The sequence below is a fragment of the Astatotilapia calliptera genome, chromosome 12 (assembly GCF_964374335.1).
Source record: "Astatotilapia calliptera chromosome 12, fAstCal68.1, whole genome shotgun sequence".
NCBI classification, from domain to species: domain Eukaryota; kingdom Metazoa; phylum Chordata; class Actinopteri; order Cichliformes; family Cichlidae; genus Astatotilapia; species Astatotilapia calliptera.
The window spans coordinates 33,901,345-33,917,271 of record NC_137433.1 but is presented as its reverse complement, the minus strand read 5'-3'; the positions used below and the strand labels follow the sequence as shown (position 1 = coordinate 33,917,271).

The 15,927-nt window shown below is 38.5% G+C and overlaps 1 protein-coding gene across 1 annotated transcript; it reads left to right on the top strand.

The window, feature by feature from the left end:
* Positions 1-14,151: 14,151 nt before the first annotated feature.
* On the top strand, positions 14,152-15,588 carry LOC113033742 (zinc-binding protein A33-like). Its single transcript, XM_026187813.2, has one exon. The coding sequence runs from the start codon at positions 14,152-14,154 to the stop codon at positions 15,586-15,588; it is 1,437 nt and encodes a 478-aa protein (XP_026043598.2).
* Positions 15,589-15,927: the final 339 nt, after the last annotated feature.

The window sequence follows — 15,927 nt, the reverse complement described above, 5'->3', positions numbered from 1 at the left end:
ATGCGTGGGAGCTGCTTGGGAAGGACGTGCAGGATGCATGACTCCCACTGACTGTCTGTGGATTCATTGAACCTGCAATATTCCCACATCACATAAACTTTGTACTTGAAAGTAAAAACTTGACGGATTAAAGATCATTTAGTATATAATCCAGTTGCACTGCACATTTGTGTTGTTCCATGTAATGAAAACTTCAGTGTTGCAGTGCACACGTGGGCTAACAGCTTTAAAGTCTCCTAAGTCTCGCTTGTGTTTGTAAGTAAATACTTGCAGACATGCATTTGCCCCATAAGTGTTTTTATTCAGTCTGAGCCCAAAGAGGATTTGGTAGCCAGCAAGTATATCCCCCTATGTCAATTAGCTAACATGTTGATGTCAGCATGGTCAGTATAATCCCCCTCTTAATGTACTATAATGACACCCCCCCCCCCCCCCCCCCTCCTTTCCCAGCTCCCCTTTAGTGAGATACTCAGCACACACACAACAATTTCTAAGGGACAACAACATGACAGGATGCTGCATTAGCTCAGTGGTCATAACAACATTAACAGGGGCTCAATGAAACCCTCCAGGGCTTTGACAGAGACAACTTTCTGACCCTGCAAACAGCTCTGACATGCAAGCGTTAAATTTAAAGTTCATCTTGATCTCTCTCATACCGCATTCATACTATGCTTCCTCTTAGCGTTGCATTTTAATTTGATTTAACTTTATGAGCAGGATCAGATGCTGGGATCCATAAACTTTTAGTTTTTCTTTTTTCTTCAGGAAAATTATCACCATTCAGGAAAATCTAAAATTGCATGAAATCTAATAAAAGAGCAAAGGGAGGCTTTCTAAAACGATCTAATAGAATCAAATTCTACAGTCAGGCTTGTGGCTTGGAAATTGAACAAAGCTGATGCGAGCTGAAGGCTAGCGTGCAAATATTCATCAGGTATAATGTTTGCCATTGTAATGCACACCATGTTTGCTGAAATATATGAAAGTGGTGACTGATGTGGCTTATGTTCATCATCCTTTGAAGCAAATAAAATATACCCCTATCAGGTTTCAGCTTCTCTAACATCTGCAATCAGGCTAATATGCAGCCACATGACAGTGTATGTGCACAAATAAGCAATCGCGTGCCACTTTATTAGGTAAAGCCTGCTAGTACCAGGTTGGACACATTTTTTCTTCACAGGTAACTTAATTCTTAGTGGCAATAAGATTTAACAAGATCCAGGAAAAAATCCTGTTTAAATGATGCTTAACTGCACAAAGGGACTCAAAGTGAGCCAAGAAAATATTCCCTACACCATGACAGCAGCACCTAAAGCCATGACCCATCAACATAAGGCCAGCTATTTGCATCTGGCAGAATGAGAACTCCCGCTCACTGGATATTTTCTCTTTTTTGGATAATTCTTCATAAACTCTAGATTGTTGTGCTGGGAAATTCCAGGAGATCAGCAGTTTCTTATATACTCAGACCAGCCTTTCTGTACCAGCAACCATGCCAGGCATATTAGTATCATTAACCAGTCATTAAGGCATGTGTAGGTCTGATTATAATGGCACCTATGTACTAAATTAAGTTAATGACTTGCAAGATGTATTATTATGGTATTTAAGACAGTTTGAACCCTTTGGTTTCAGCTACAAAGTGGGCCCACTTGTAGGTTTCCAGTAAAAAAGGAAAAAAGAATTTGTGTTTGAGAATGTCCAGCAGGACAAAATGAAACAGGATTAAAATTTGCTGTGCAGATAATCTGTATCTCACTGAGGTTCATCAGGGAAAACGGAGGATTTAGATGGCCTCTAAAAACTAGTCTTTTAGTATCTACACAAGTCCATCAGATCTTCAAGAAATGGGGAGGAATTGTCCAAGGAATTAACTGGTCACCTTCTATGGCATGATGGTGATAAATGAAATTTTTGGTGATTACGCTGTCCCTTAAATTTTTTTTTTTTTTATGTATGTATGCATTTATTTATTTATTTAATGACACAAAATGCATCATTGTTCAGTGAAATGAGGAGTTTAGAGAAGGGTTTTACTTTTGAGCTGAGGGTAGAGCTATCCTTTCTGGACAAAGTGCCAGCTACTGCTAAGACTAATGCCTTTTTAAACATTAAATTTAAATATGTATACTAAAAAAGGGGACTTTTTTTGGTTCATTGTTAAAGAGAATCATGGTAAAGCAGTACGTCTCAATTGTTGTCCTGTTATCAGGCAGTTGCAACTCATAATACCCTGTTGGTCATTTGAATTGAGTGGGTTAGAGCAGGGATTGGGATCAGCTATTGAGAGCATTGAGTGAAGATGTGTGTAAGCAACCTGCAATGTGAAAGCAATGTGTAACCATGCACTAATATTAATTTGCAGGAAATGAGCATGAGGGCTTTTCATGGGAGGAAAGAATGTGATTGGACAGTTAGGGTCATAGTGTCACTCCACTGGTGAGGGCAGTGAACTTGACGAGAGTGACAGGGGTAAGAGCCGACCCCAGAATCAGGTCAGAGGAAGCGTCAGGAGATCAGGGGTCACTTAAGCAATAGTGTGAGCATGTAAATAGGGATGTGTGTACACACAATGCAGAGTACATCATCTCAGACACATACAGACACACACAAACACACACAGTCACACATACAGTGTAACCCATGAATGCATGAACACAGACAGAAACACACACACTTATTTGTTATTTGTTACTTGGGGGTGGCTGTGGTTCAGGAGGTCAAATCATCAACTGATTGTAAGGTTGGTGGTTTGATTCATGGCTGCTCCAGCAATGATCCTGAACCTCAAGTTGCTCCCGCTGTGTTCACTGGAGTTTGAAAGTGTGTGTGATACAATTTCTATATGAGTATATACAGAAACCTATGATATTTTGGTACCCTACCCATTGTTGCTCAGTGAACGAACCAGTAGAAAGGTTTTATGTGTTTATCACTTATCTTGGAGTGTGACAGGTCATTAGCAGGTGTCATCATGGCAATATACCCTAGTAACATGTGAACCACTATCAACCATCCAGTGCAGACTTTAGTTCTGCTTCTGTTTATTCCAAACTACCAGTCATCTTGAACTTCAAACACAGTGAAAGACTTTGTTTGCTTATTGTGTTTACTGATAAACATTCATCAGGTTTGTAGGATTACTGTATTTCATTTCATTTTGACCTTCACAGCTAAACCAACAATAATGATGTCCAGCAACACAACCACAATGAAACGTTATCCCCTCACGTCAACATTAATTGGCCTCCTTCTCGCTCTACAGGACTCAGCAAGCGTCTGGGCCAAGATGGCGGCTAATGATGCCTAGCTTGCCAAGGGACTCAGACAAGGCTGCCATTTCAGCCAGGGTAACGGTCCAGTCAGAGTAGCACACGCATCCAAGACAGCTGGTCGCACAAACCCAGCTGTCCAGAGGATCTGATAGTCAAGACATCCCGCTGGACAATCAGCAATGACAGTCAAGGCTGGTCCTGGAGGTTAATGTGTGGCTATGTTTACCATTAATGTCAAACTCGTTTTTTGTTTATGAGCCACATGCAGCTCTATTTGATCTCATGTGACTCAGATCAGTTAAACTAGTAAGCTCTAAAACATAATGTCTCTAAATGTTTCCATTCCTTTTCAGTCTAAAGAAGAAAAAGCACACTCTGAAAATGTTCACATTTAATGACGATCACGTATAAACAGATAAAGATCAGCCTGCAATAGTTTTAACAACAATAAGTGCAGTAAGCAACAATATGTCTCTTCTTCCACATTCACTTTCCTGTCAAGAAAAGAAATGCTACAGCCATAAATCAAAGAAGGAAAGCAAGAAGTCGACATGGCTCATTAGCTTAACCACCTAAGTTCTATACTATTGCAGGAATAATGTCTTTGCCAGTTAGGAGGCAGTAATGATTAACACATTTAATAATAAATAACTAGTGGTGCAAAATACAGCATAAAGCCATCCTTCTGTACAAGATATCATTATCTATAGTGACGGTTTCATTTCAGAAGTTATTAGGAAGTCCTGCTATGCTTACTTTTTGCCAAGCACTTTTTCTGGCTTTTTATAAAAAGAAGCTTGAAGGACGTACGGTAAATGTTCTTATATAGCACTTATACAACATGCCTCATTCACCTATATATTTATACAAGCTCCATTTATTTAATATTCACTCTGATTAAAGCACTGGAGAGCAATGTGGTATTCAGTACCTTGCACAAGGATACTTTGGGATACAGACAGGAATCAAACCCCCAACCTTTCTATTACTAGATGCCTTGCTCTACCTCCTCAGCTACATCCACCCTGGTTTTTCGTGGGAGAATCTCAGCAGATATTCTTTCACAGCCCATTATTGTAAATAATTTGGGTAATATTTATAACTTGCACAGATGTTTGTTTACTATGGTATTTGCATCTGTGTGTATCTTTGCTGCAGTCATGTTTGCCTCATAAATGTATGATTCTCCAACGAGCAGAGAGACAGTGTGGATTTGTGAAATCTGAGCTATCAGCTCATACAGTGAAGGGGTCGTGTGTATGCATGACAAAAAAAAGGTGGGCAGTTGGTGACTTTGAAGTAGGCTATAGGTTGCCTAGTGTACAACCTATAAACCTACAACCTTGAAAAGCGCTATATAAATCCAATCCATTATTATTATTATTATTATTATTAATGTAATGCAAGCATATTCTGTCTTTTGTTTTTTACATTTGCTGAACTATTTTTTTTTTCTTTACTTTTTACTGCATGAACAAGACACATGTTTGGGCGGGCTCAGACCACGCCTGCTCACAGCTATCTCCGGCCCGGGTCTCCAGTGAGCTCCATGGTGAGGGCAGGATATGAATATTAACATCAAGCCCTGAGGAGGCTTTCCATGCGTGTGCAAGTAGGAGAATGCAAGTTGTGCAAAACGGTGCCCAATACACAGCACGTATTAGCTGACGGTCGGTACTGTAAGTGATTAATAAAGCAAAAACTTCAAGCAAACAACAGGATGAATTAAGTGTCTCACCTGGCCTCAATGACAATCATGTGTGTGTGTGTGTGTGTAAGACAGGTTGCTTTGTTTCATACACATGAGAGTCCTCCAAGGGTTGAAGTATCTTTTCCACCTCATGTCTCCATGGTGAAACAAATTAGCTTTCTTCCCTGAGAGATCATTGAGGAGCCGTGTGTGTGTGTGTGTGTGTGTGTGTGTGTGTGTGTGTGTGTGTGTGTGTGTGTGTGTGTGTGTGTGTGTGAGAGAGAGAGAGAGAGAGGTGGTTCCAGGTGTCTTTTGCAGATCACAGTGGTCGGGTAGCGACGCCCGTCTCATCCCTGCTGTCTGAACGCACACTTGTTTGTTATTACACATCTGTCTTCTGAGCTGCACGCCTGCTGCAACTGAATAATGATCATAAACATACACACACACACACACAAAAACAGACACACACACACACAAATTATCTTTAATTGGGAGAACAAACTCGGCTCATTTGTTCAGATGAAAGTATGCATTTTGTTATTAGATGTTGTTCTTAGATACTCCTCAGGGTGGTTTGTTTGATAAGCCTAGTATGTTTATGTGATCCTTCTCCTGTCTTATTTGTGTGCCAGTGTGTGTGTGTGTGTGTGTGTGTGTGTGTGTGTGTGTGTGTGTGTGTGTGTGTGTGTGTGTGTGTGTGAAGGCATTGTTTGCATGAGTGTGTTTTTGTCTGTACTAACTAAACTAAACCTGTGAGAGTTTCACTTGTGGCCTTGATTTACGTCTCCCAGCGCTACTCTGAGAAAGAGAAAAAACTGTTGAATAATTCAGCTGTGTTTAAAAAGAATAAACCGCGATCCTCCATGAATATGACCTGCTACTCCCTAAAGATGCCTCGTCGTTCTCGTTCTCTAGTTTTATTTTCAGCTTCTCTTTTCCTTCAGCCCACTCCACTGTCAGTGATTGAAAGCTCTTCTCTTGGCTCTTTTCTCAGTCACCACCGATGTTTTCACTTAAAAAAAAAAAAAAAGAACAAAATCAGGTCATTTGCTGGTTTAAACCTTTTTCTTACATGATTTCTCAACATTATAATAAATATACTATCCTGTAGTGAGTGATTTATTTATTTTTTAGTTAGCAATACATCTATAATTTTAAATCCGTTCTGTTTGTACTCACCCATATCCACCACCATGTGACTTATTAGCAACTGAAGTCTGATGATGAAGCCTAAATGGGAGTATTTTGGCAAACTCTAAGGTATGATCCACTTTAATGTCCTTTTTGATTCTAATTGAGACCTGATTTAAAAACCCAACATCATGTTGTGTCGAATAAGAATTAAAAATAGAGACTGAGACCATAAACATGTCAGGAAAGTGTTTACTGATGTCATAATTTAAGTGAGAAGCAGGTTTTTTTTCTCATAGGCTTCTGTGTAAGCAGACTTTGTTTTAATATCAGAGGAGTCGCCCCCTGCTGGGCATTGGAAAGTTAATATCCTGTTTCTATGCTGGCTTCACTCGTTTTGTTTTTCTCTGGTGTATCAATAACATGTCTTATCTACAGCATATTTTACTTTTCTATGTAAATGTGATTCATAGCAGAGAACAATTTCACTTTTGATTTCAGGCAACAGTGAAAGGTATTTTCACATAATTCAATTCAAAAGTAAAAGTGAAATGAGTCTTAATGTGAGTAGAATTTTCAGATAACATGGTCACTGTTGGTCTTTATCCATGATTAATGAGAGCTTTTAGCTTATTTCTGCCTCAGAGAGTTTACAACCCTCAGACTGAGCCTTCACTCTATGTCTACTCATTAAAGAGACATTAAGAGAGGAATAAGTTGAACTTAAAATTGCAAGAATGCATCATTAGAGAAATCATACTTACTCCAAAGAGAAATATCAGCTAAAACCTATAAACTATCACGTCACGTCCAAGGTGCAGATAGGATGTCGAGTGGTTAAGTGGAAAGAAATTTTCTCTGAATAGTTATTATCATTATTATTGTTTTTATGAGCACAGGCACAAACTTCTCTGCTCAGTGCTGATGACAGAGTCACTGCTTCCTGCAGGTCAGCAGGTGTGACAGAAATGTGACCTCCAACTCACAACACAGCCATCAACAACTCCACTCAGCACATACGTCAATAGTAAAATGAATTAACTCCTCTTTAAACGTTTGACCCCTGCTGATGAGCTCTGTGAAGGCCTTTACATCAAACATTAATGCTGACGGTAAGATGATTTATACCTTGATAACATTTATGCAGCAGAGCCTTAATATAACAGAGTGGAATGAAATGTAATGCAAAGCTGAACAAGGCTGAGCAGCAGGATATTGTGCAGCAGCAGAGAAATAAAAGGCTTCCCCCTGCTGGCAGTTCACTTCAATCACAAGTAAATGGAAAAAGTCTGCAGTTCAACTCAGAATTAATGTGTAATCTTCAAGTCAAACTTTTCTGCCTAATAGTGACAATTATAGGACAATGATAGTGTCCTGAGGCAACTGTTGTTGTGATTTGGTGTTATATAAATAAAAGTGAATTAAACTGAATAGAAAGAATAGAATTTAAAGAAAAGATTGAACAGTTTTTAAAGTGTCACTTAGTCTAGAGAAACTGCTGTATTATAGATGAAGCTACTGAGAAATATATAAGTAATTAAAATAATCAATATCTGCAAAATTAAAGAGATCTACAGCTCAACAAATCTATAATTGTGTTCCAATAATATGAAGTAAAAAGTGGTATTCGTATCAGATTTATGTTAGTACTTGTGCATCACAGTGTTTCATAAAAAAACATGTTTTCCACACTGATCATCCTCTGCAGTAACAAATCTCTCAACTCTTGTTGTTAATTGTTACTTTTCATTGGTAATCATATGATCTGATTTACTACTCCTACATTATATCTTTTCTTGCTCTAAAATACGAGTGCAAATGATTTCGTACCTCCTCAAAGATCACGAAGACAATATCATGGATTTTTGGATTAAAGAGTTTTAAATTGTGCGTTTTTCCAGGTGTGGGCAGAAGAATCAGTGTTCAAGGTTTTCAGTTACCTCTAGATGGTAATGAGACCTGGTGGGATCACAGTGGTGGTAATAAATCATGAACACTGGAGCTGAAAGACGAGCCTTCCTTGGTTTTCACTTCCATTTCACTGCAGTAACAGGCAGTACTCATTCTGATATGATCGTCCCCTCTCACTCTACATGAACAAACACTTGCTGTAACTATCACTGTCATGGTCCCAGGGTTTGGTACTTTTGTGCTTTGGGGTTTTGTGGATTGATTTAGAATTTTTTTTTATCATTTATTTTTTTTATTATTGTCATGCTTTTAGTTTTGCGGTTCACAGTCTTCACCAGTGTTTCCTTTTCTGTAAAGTTGCTGTGTTGTGTCTTCCAACTCTGTATATTTGTTACTTCCTGTTTTAATTTGACACAAAATTTTTTGGTCTGGTGTCTAAATCTACTTCCCTCTCCTATCATTAGGTTAATTGTCTTCAGCCGTGTTTTCACCTGTTCCACATTTCCCTCATTATCTGGTGTTTATACTGTCTGAGCCTTCCTCCGCTCATTGTTACATCATTGCTGTGTAGGCTGTGTGTACCCTTGTTCAGAGTTCTAGTTTTGGCTGTCTTGCGCCGACTCTCCTTTTTTCTTTGTACTATTTAAAGGTATTCAGTGATACCTATCAAAATAACATCAAGCTTTCTGAGTTTAAGAACTGGGTCCATAACCTGTCTGCCACACAGCCAAACCATCGAAACCACAATGACAAAAGGCATATGAGGTGCTTTTTTTTTTTTCCAGCATCAGATTTTTTTTAGTTGCTGTAAATTACAGATTTTAGCCACTGCACAGAAATCTAACATTTTCAGAGTTTTTCTGATGACTCTGTGCTGGTTGGATGCATCATCGTGGGTGATGAGACCGAGTACCTGGCTGTGGTGGACTCCTCTGAGTCTGTGAGCAGAATCATCTGCAGCTCAACGTGACAAAGACCAAGAAAATGAATGTGGACTTTAATAGGACCAGGAAATCTGACTCCTGTTTCAATCCAGGGTCGACAAGGACTATAACTCGGCGTACAGACTGACAGTAAACTGGATTGGGTTAAAGACACCACTGCACTCGACAGGAAAGGCCAGAGTTGTCTCCATTTTCTGATGCGGCTAGATCTTTTTGTCACAGTCTGATTGTGGCAGACTGTATGGAGTGACGAGTTGGGCTGATGTTTCACTGTGTTTGTATCAGCTTAAGTGGATAAAGCTTAATTGACCATATCATGTATTGACATCCTTTTTTCTTGTTATTAACAAAGGCTTGCAGAAAATATTTTGTCTGTGATTGATTAGTATTTTGCTCGATAGCAGCAGCAGAAATGGTTTATTGTAAAGGGCCAAAGAAATGACAAAAGTCTGAATGAATCATGAAAGTTTTATTTTGTTGTTCTTATGGAACTCATCTTTTTCTTGTGGAAATTTTTTTTTTTTTTTTTTTTTTAAATGCTTGACCTGTTGAGGACTTCTTGCACAGCAGCCTGTGACACTTCTTTAAAGAAAGATTCATCATTAAACCTCTGAGAACACAAATGAAAGATGTTTATTATCCTGCTTGCCAGCACCTTGTTTTTGTTTTAGTGCATGACAACTTTGAAGTTGTCCAAATTCAATGAAACTGTGTCAAATCATCAGCTAAAAATGTTTAAACAGGTAAAATTATAACATTTTCATTTCAGTCAGTTAACAATGTAACTAAGGCTGATTCATTAGATGAAAAATCTTCTTTCTAGTTCTTTTATTATGCAGCAGACATTTCTTATAGTTTGATGCGATTTAATCTGTTTTTTTTGTTTTTTTTTACACTTCATTCTCAGAGATTCAGTGATCCAGCAAATCAAACAGGATTCATTTTCATTTTGTTTTAATTTTCAGCTGAAATGTTTAATGATTAATTACTGTCATAATTTTTTTTATTAATGTCAGATAGATAGTTTGAATGAACAAAATGGAAACAACATTGCAGACAAAATTAGAGTGATGCGAGTATCAAAAAGTTTATTTGCTCTTTTAAAAACGCTCCTAGTCGCTCAGCAGGATGGCAAAATGCCTTTTTAAAAATTATTTTATAACATTTATACCAAAAAGCAACTACATAAATGGTGTCTAAGCTATAACCAAGTCAACGTTTATAAGTCGCCACATACAAACATATAAAAACAAGTACATGAACATCTGAATAGTCTGTCCAAGAGACTGAGATTTCCTGGCTCATCACCATCCAACAGTGGAATAAAAGGAAATCGTGTTGCAATCATAAAGAGTTGTGATATTCATGTGAGACTGAGTCAATAAGAATTAATGATGAAGTAAAACAACTTACAAAGTGAATGAAGCATGAAGAAAAGTATATTCATACATCATGGAGTTGGATCCTGTCAAGGTACAAATAGAAGAGAAGAAAATGTAACCATTGGAATGAAACTTATGGATGGAATTAGTTGTCATTCGTCTAGTTTACTGCGATGGGTATAGAGCATAATCAGATCCAGGCCTGGGAGTTCACAATTGGAAATTACTGCAAGAAAGGCCAGAGGATCAACCACTGCCAAATGCTGTGGACACAAATTGGATTTACATCTTTTGGCTTTTTTTTTCCTGGTCATTTTTGTCGTGTTTAATAATAATAATATTTAAGGATTTAGAATTCTTCCTATTGGATTATATTGACATGGATCAGATATAAGTGCATCTTCAGGCTTGGATGTTCCCACCCTCCTCTTAAGTTCAGTATTAGCAATCAGCCTTAGCTCAGAGTTAATTAGATAAGTATATTTAAAGTGTTTGCATTATGTGATTATTATTCGATGCAGGTTTTGCTTTGCCCTCTGCTAAATTACTTTAATAAAACCTCCTGCATTCAAAAAGTCAAAATTGTTGACATTCCTTTTTTAACCCTTCTGAAGCAGTAAAGATAAACTTGTGTACAAGTAGGACATCTAGTTAAGGGTTCTTACATCCTACTTTAGCCTTAGGCATGGCTGTAGCTCAGGACATAAAGCAGGTCATCTGATAATCAGAAGGTTGGTGTTTTAATCCTTCGCTAGTCTGTATGCCAACTATCTTTATATACTAACCCCAAGTTGATCTCTGATGCATTAATAAATGTGAATGGTAGATAGAAAGCATTTAGATACACTTCCACAGAAATAAAGTTCTTGGATGAATGTGGCAAGTTGTGCTTTAAGTCCACAGAGCAGAAAAGCACTGTGTAAGGCCATTTAAAAAGGAACACATCCTTGGGGCCTATTTTCCCACCCACACAAATTTAACCTAGTTATCAAACACATGCATACACTAACAGTCAAAAGTTTGGACACACCTTCTTATTTAATAGTTTTTCTTTTCTACAAAATATATAAAGTAAGATGTATGAAAATATGTAGCAGGAAAAAAGATAAATAACTCTAAATGTATTTTAGATTCCTGAAAGTAGCTACCCTTTGCTTTTTTTGACAGTGCTGCAAACAAACACTTGGCCTTCTCTCATTGAGCTTTGTGAAGTAGTCACCTGAAATGGTTTTCACTTCACAGGTGTGCCTTGTCAGAGTTCATCTGTGGAATTTCTTGCCTTCTTAATGGGGTGGGAACAACAGTGGTGTTGTGCAGATGTCAGGTTGGTACACAGCTAACAGCCCTATTTGACAGCTGTTACAATTCATATATGTCAAGAAACAATCAGCTAAGTAAAGAGAAACGGCAGTCCATCATTACTTGAAGAACTGCAGGTCAGTCAGTCCGGAAAATTTCTAATCCATCCAGTCCAATCCAACTTTATTTATAAAACACTTGAAAATAGCCAGCACAGGACCAAAGTGCTGTACATTAAATAAGTTAAGAACAATAGAATAAAACAAAACAGAAAAAAATGAAACACATAATACATAAAATTCAAATTAAAACAGCCCAATTAAAAAAAAAAAAAGATAACATAGAATCAACTAATAAAAGCTAATAAAAATAAACAAAAAGCCAGCATCTAAAACGACATCTGTTTAACTGTCAGGTGATTCAGGAAGGGAAAGCAGTGGTCTACCTGCTCTGTGTATAGTGCGGGTGGAGCACTGCTGACTTTGACTGAGAACATTGTGGGGCGTGGAAGGAATACTTTGAAGACCTTCTTAATACCATTGGCATGTTTTCCATGGAGGAAGCAGTCTGGGGATGAGGGGGACAACTTATCTATCTCTGGGGTTGAGGTCACTGAGGCAGTTTAACAACTCCTTAGTAGCAGGGGCCCCTTGGGTGGATGAGGTTCACCCTGAGTTCCTCAAGGGAATGTTGTAGGGCTGTCTTGGCTGACATGCCTCTTGCATGGATATCAGGGACAGTACCTCTGGATTGGCACACCAGGGTGGTGGTTCCCATCTTTAAGAAGGGGACCAGAGGGTGGGTACCAACTATAGGGGATCACACTCCTCAGCCTCCCAGGGAAAGTCTATGCCAGGGTGCTGGAAAGGAGAGTCGGTCTGTAAGTCAAACCTCGGATACAGAAGGAACAATGCAGTTTTCATCCTGGTCGTGGAACACTGGATCAGTTCTTTATCCTTTAGAGGATAATTGAGGGTGCATTGGAGTTTGGCCAACCAGCCCACATTCAATTCAGTTCAATTCAATTTTATTTATATAAATCACAACAAAAGTCGCCTCAAGTTGCTTTATATTGTACAGTAGATACATGTGCTTTGCAGACTTGGAGAAGGCATTGCCGGTGATAAGTTGGATTCGTTTCTGGTGGGTGATGGACTGTGCCAGGGCTGCTCTTTGTGACCGATTCTGTTAATAATCTTTATGGACAGAATTTCTAGGCATAGCCAAGTGGTGGAAAGCTTTCACCTCTGCTTTTCGCAGATGATGTAGTTGTTGATGATGTTGGCTTCATCGGGTGATGGCCTCCAGCTTGCATTGGAATGGTTTGCAGCACCTCCAAATTTAAGGCCACGAAAAAGGTAGAGGTCCCTAGGAGAATCTAATGTTTAGTTTTTGCACATAATTACTCTTTCTTAAAAGACTATTATTTTTCATTATTTTTTTTATTTCATTACTCTTTTGTACTTTTTCAGGAAACAACTGAGTCAGTGGCCAGCATCTAGTGATCTAGAAGACATAGGCTCAGATACTCCTGTGGTATCCTGAAAGCTATGTGTGGCTTATAAAAACCTACAGCCAAGAAGAAAGGAACATAATCACCTGCAACAGACTGGCGACCTGTGCAGGGTGTATCCCGCCTCCTGCCCTGTGTTCTTGGTAAAAATACCTGCAATAGCTTGTGAATTATTTATGTCTGATCCAAACCAATAAGCCACATTAAACAATGGAATTGTTAAGCATAAGGAATTTATACTACTTAACAAATTAACAGCATAAACAACTATGGAAAAGTGCATAAGAACTTTAGTGCTTATGACAATGCATCATGTGACAGTCAAATGTGCATGAGCACGATAATAAAAGCTGCTGAGTCAGATGACAGAAACAGAAGTAATAGGAAGTAATAAAAAAGATTTTTACAAAACATCAGCCCAAGGAGGATCACATTGGTAGTGAATAATACAAATGACTTATGATCATTCACTTATGAACTTCACTAAGCAACAAAATGGAAGACAACAATAAAGCTATCATAAATAAATATAAAACAGTGTAAAACAAAAACATAAATTATCAACGTTAGAAATTTCGTATCAGATTTTTTCATCAGCAGCATCTTCAACTGTTTCTGATCCTCTGTTTTGTTTTGTTTTTTAAAAAGGTTTTCTACAATTCTCACACTGATCAGATCACCACATTTTAGTCTACCATAAACTTTAAAGTCTAAAGGTAACATTATAAAGGTTTCAGGTGACATCCCATTCTGTATGAAGGTTATAAAAGTAAATAGCAGCGTGTTAACAATTAAAATTTAACCAGACGTTAAGACGTAGATGAAATTCACTGCAGATTATGAATCTTATTATCGATCCTGACTGCTGGAGCCAGGATGCAGTTAGAGGGGTTTATAGCTCAAGTGAGTTGACCTTGTTTCAAGAACTGGAAGGGACAAGCTGAAAGAAAAACAATTTGGTGAGTTCTTTTTTAGGAGAAATTTGATAACAGAGAAAATGGCAGACAGACGCACATTTCTAAGAAGATACCTGCATTGCAATCTGTGTTCAAAGATTTTCAGAGACCCTGTGTCTCTGGGCTGCAGCCACAGTTTCTGTTTTAGCTGCCTGAAAACATTCTGGGAACAAGAAAAACACAGAAATTGTCCCATTTGTGAAAAAAAATCCTCAAAAGAAGAAACTGGTGTGAACGTTGCTCTGAAGGAGCTGGCTGATTCTTTTGCTGGGAGACAGAAAAGTGAATCATTCAGAAGAGGAAAACAGGAGAAGGGATGGGATGGGACTTGTTTCTGTAAAGACAGTAATGGCCCGCAGTTGTTCTGTGTGGACGAGCAGAGAATTGTTTGTACTGTCTGTGACTTTCCTCATTACCAGAGTCACAAAGTGGTTCCTGTAGAAGAAGCAGTCAGTGTCCTAAAGAAACATCTAAAATCTGACTTAAAGTCTCTGCAGGACAAGAGGAACAAATACAAAAAAGTGGAGGAAACATACAATGAAGTGATTCAACACTCCAAGAAGCAGCTGTTGTCCACAGAGAGGCAGATCAGAGCAGAGTTCAACAAGCTCCAGCAGTTCCTGAAAGAGGAAGAGGAGTCCAGACTGGCAGCTCTGAGGGAGGAAGAGGAGCAGAAGGGGAGGACTATCAGCAGAGAGATGAAGATGATTGAGGAGCAGATCTCCTCTCTGTCAGACAGCATCTCTGCTGTTGAAGAAGAGCTGCAGAAACACAGCGTGCCATTCCTCAGCAGTTATAAAGACACTCAGAGCAGAGCCAGAGCCCAGAGCTCAGTGTCAGATCCACAGCTGGTCTCAGGAGCACTGATAGATGTGGCCAAACACCTGGGCAACCTGTCCTTCAGAGTGTGGGAGAAGATGAAGGAGAAGGTCCACTTCAGTCCTGTCATTCTGGATCCAAACACTGCACACCCAGTTCTCTGTCTGTCTGATGATTTGACCAGTGCGAGACATGGAGACACAAAACAGCAGCTTCCTGATAATCCAGAGAGAAACACAATGTATGCCGATGTTTTTGGCTCTGAGGGCTTCAGCTCAGAGAAACACAGCTGGGAGGTGGAGGTGGGAGACCATTTCAGCTGGAATATAGGTTTAATTAAAGCATCAGTTGACAGGAAAGGAGAATATCCTGTTTCACCAATAAATGGAATTTGGTGTTTAGTGCATCGCAATGGAAAATATAATAATGGTGACGGTCAGACTGTGACAGTGAAGAAGAGTCTCCAGAGGATCAGAGTCCAGCTGGACTATGACAGGGGGGAGGTGTCCTTCTATGACCCTGAAGACATGACTCACATCTACACTCACAGAGACACTTTCACTGAGAAACTCTTGCCATACTTTTGTATTTTTAATGTTGATGATGCAAAGATTTCAGATATCAAAATCTGTGAAACTAAGACTAATTGTAAAGATTAACACCTGTCAATGATTAATTTAGCTGTGATTTTGTGATTATTTGTGTGTAAGATTTTAGTTATTTTGTAAAAAGAAATATTGTTTAGAAGTTTAATATTATAGACACATTTAGATGAGATTCTCTGAGATGATTAGAGATGATTCACAAAAGCCACCAAAAAAAGTTTTTTAAAGATTTGAGACTTTAAGGATTTAATTGTTTTCTATATGGAAATTTGTTTGTATATTCATGTCAGAATATTTGCCATGTTGTTAATTCTTTTATATTTTTTAATTATAATCTGTTGACCTTAGCAGGATTTAAGTCTGAACACTGTATATACTGGAGCATATTGCAGA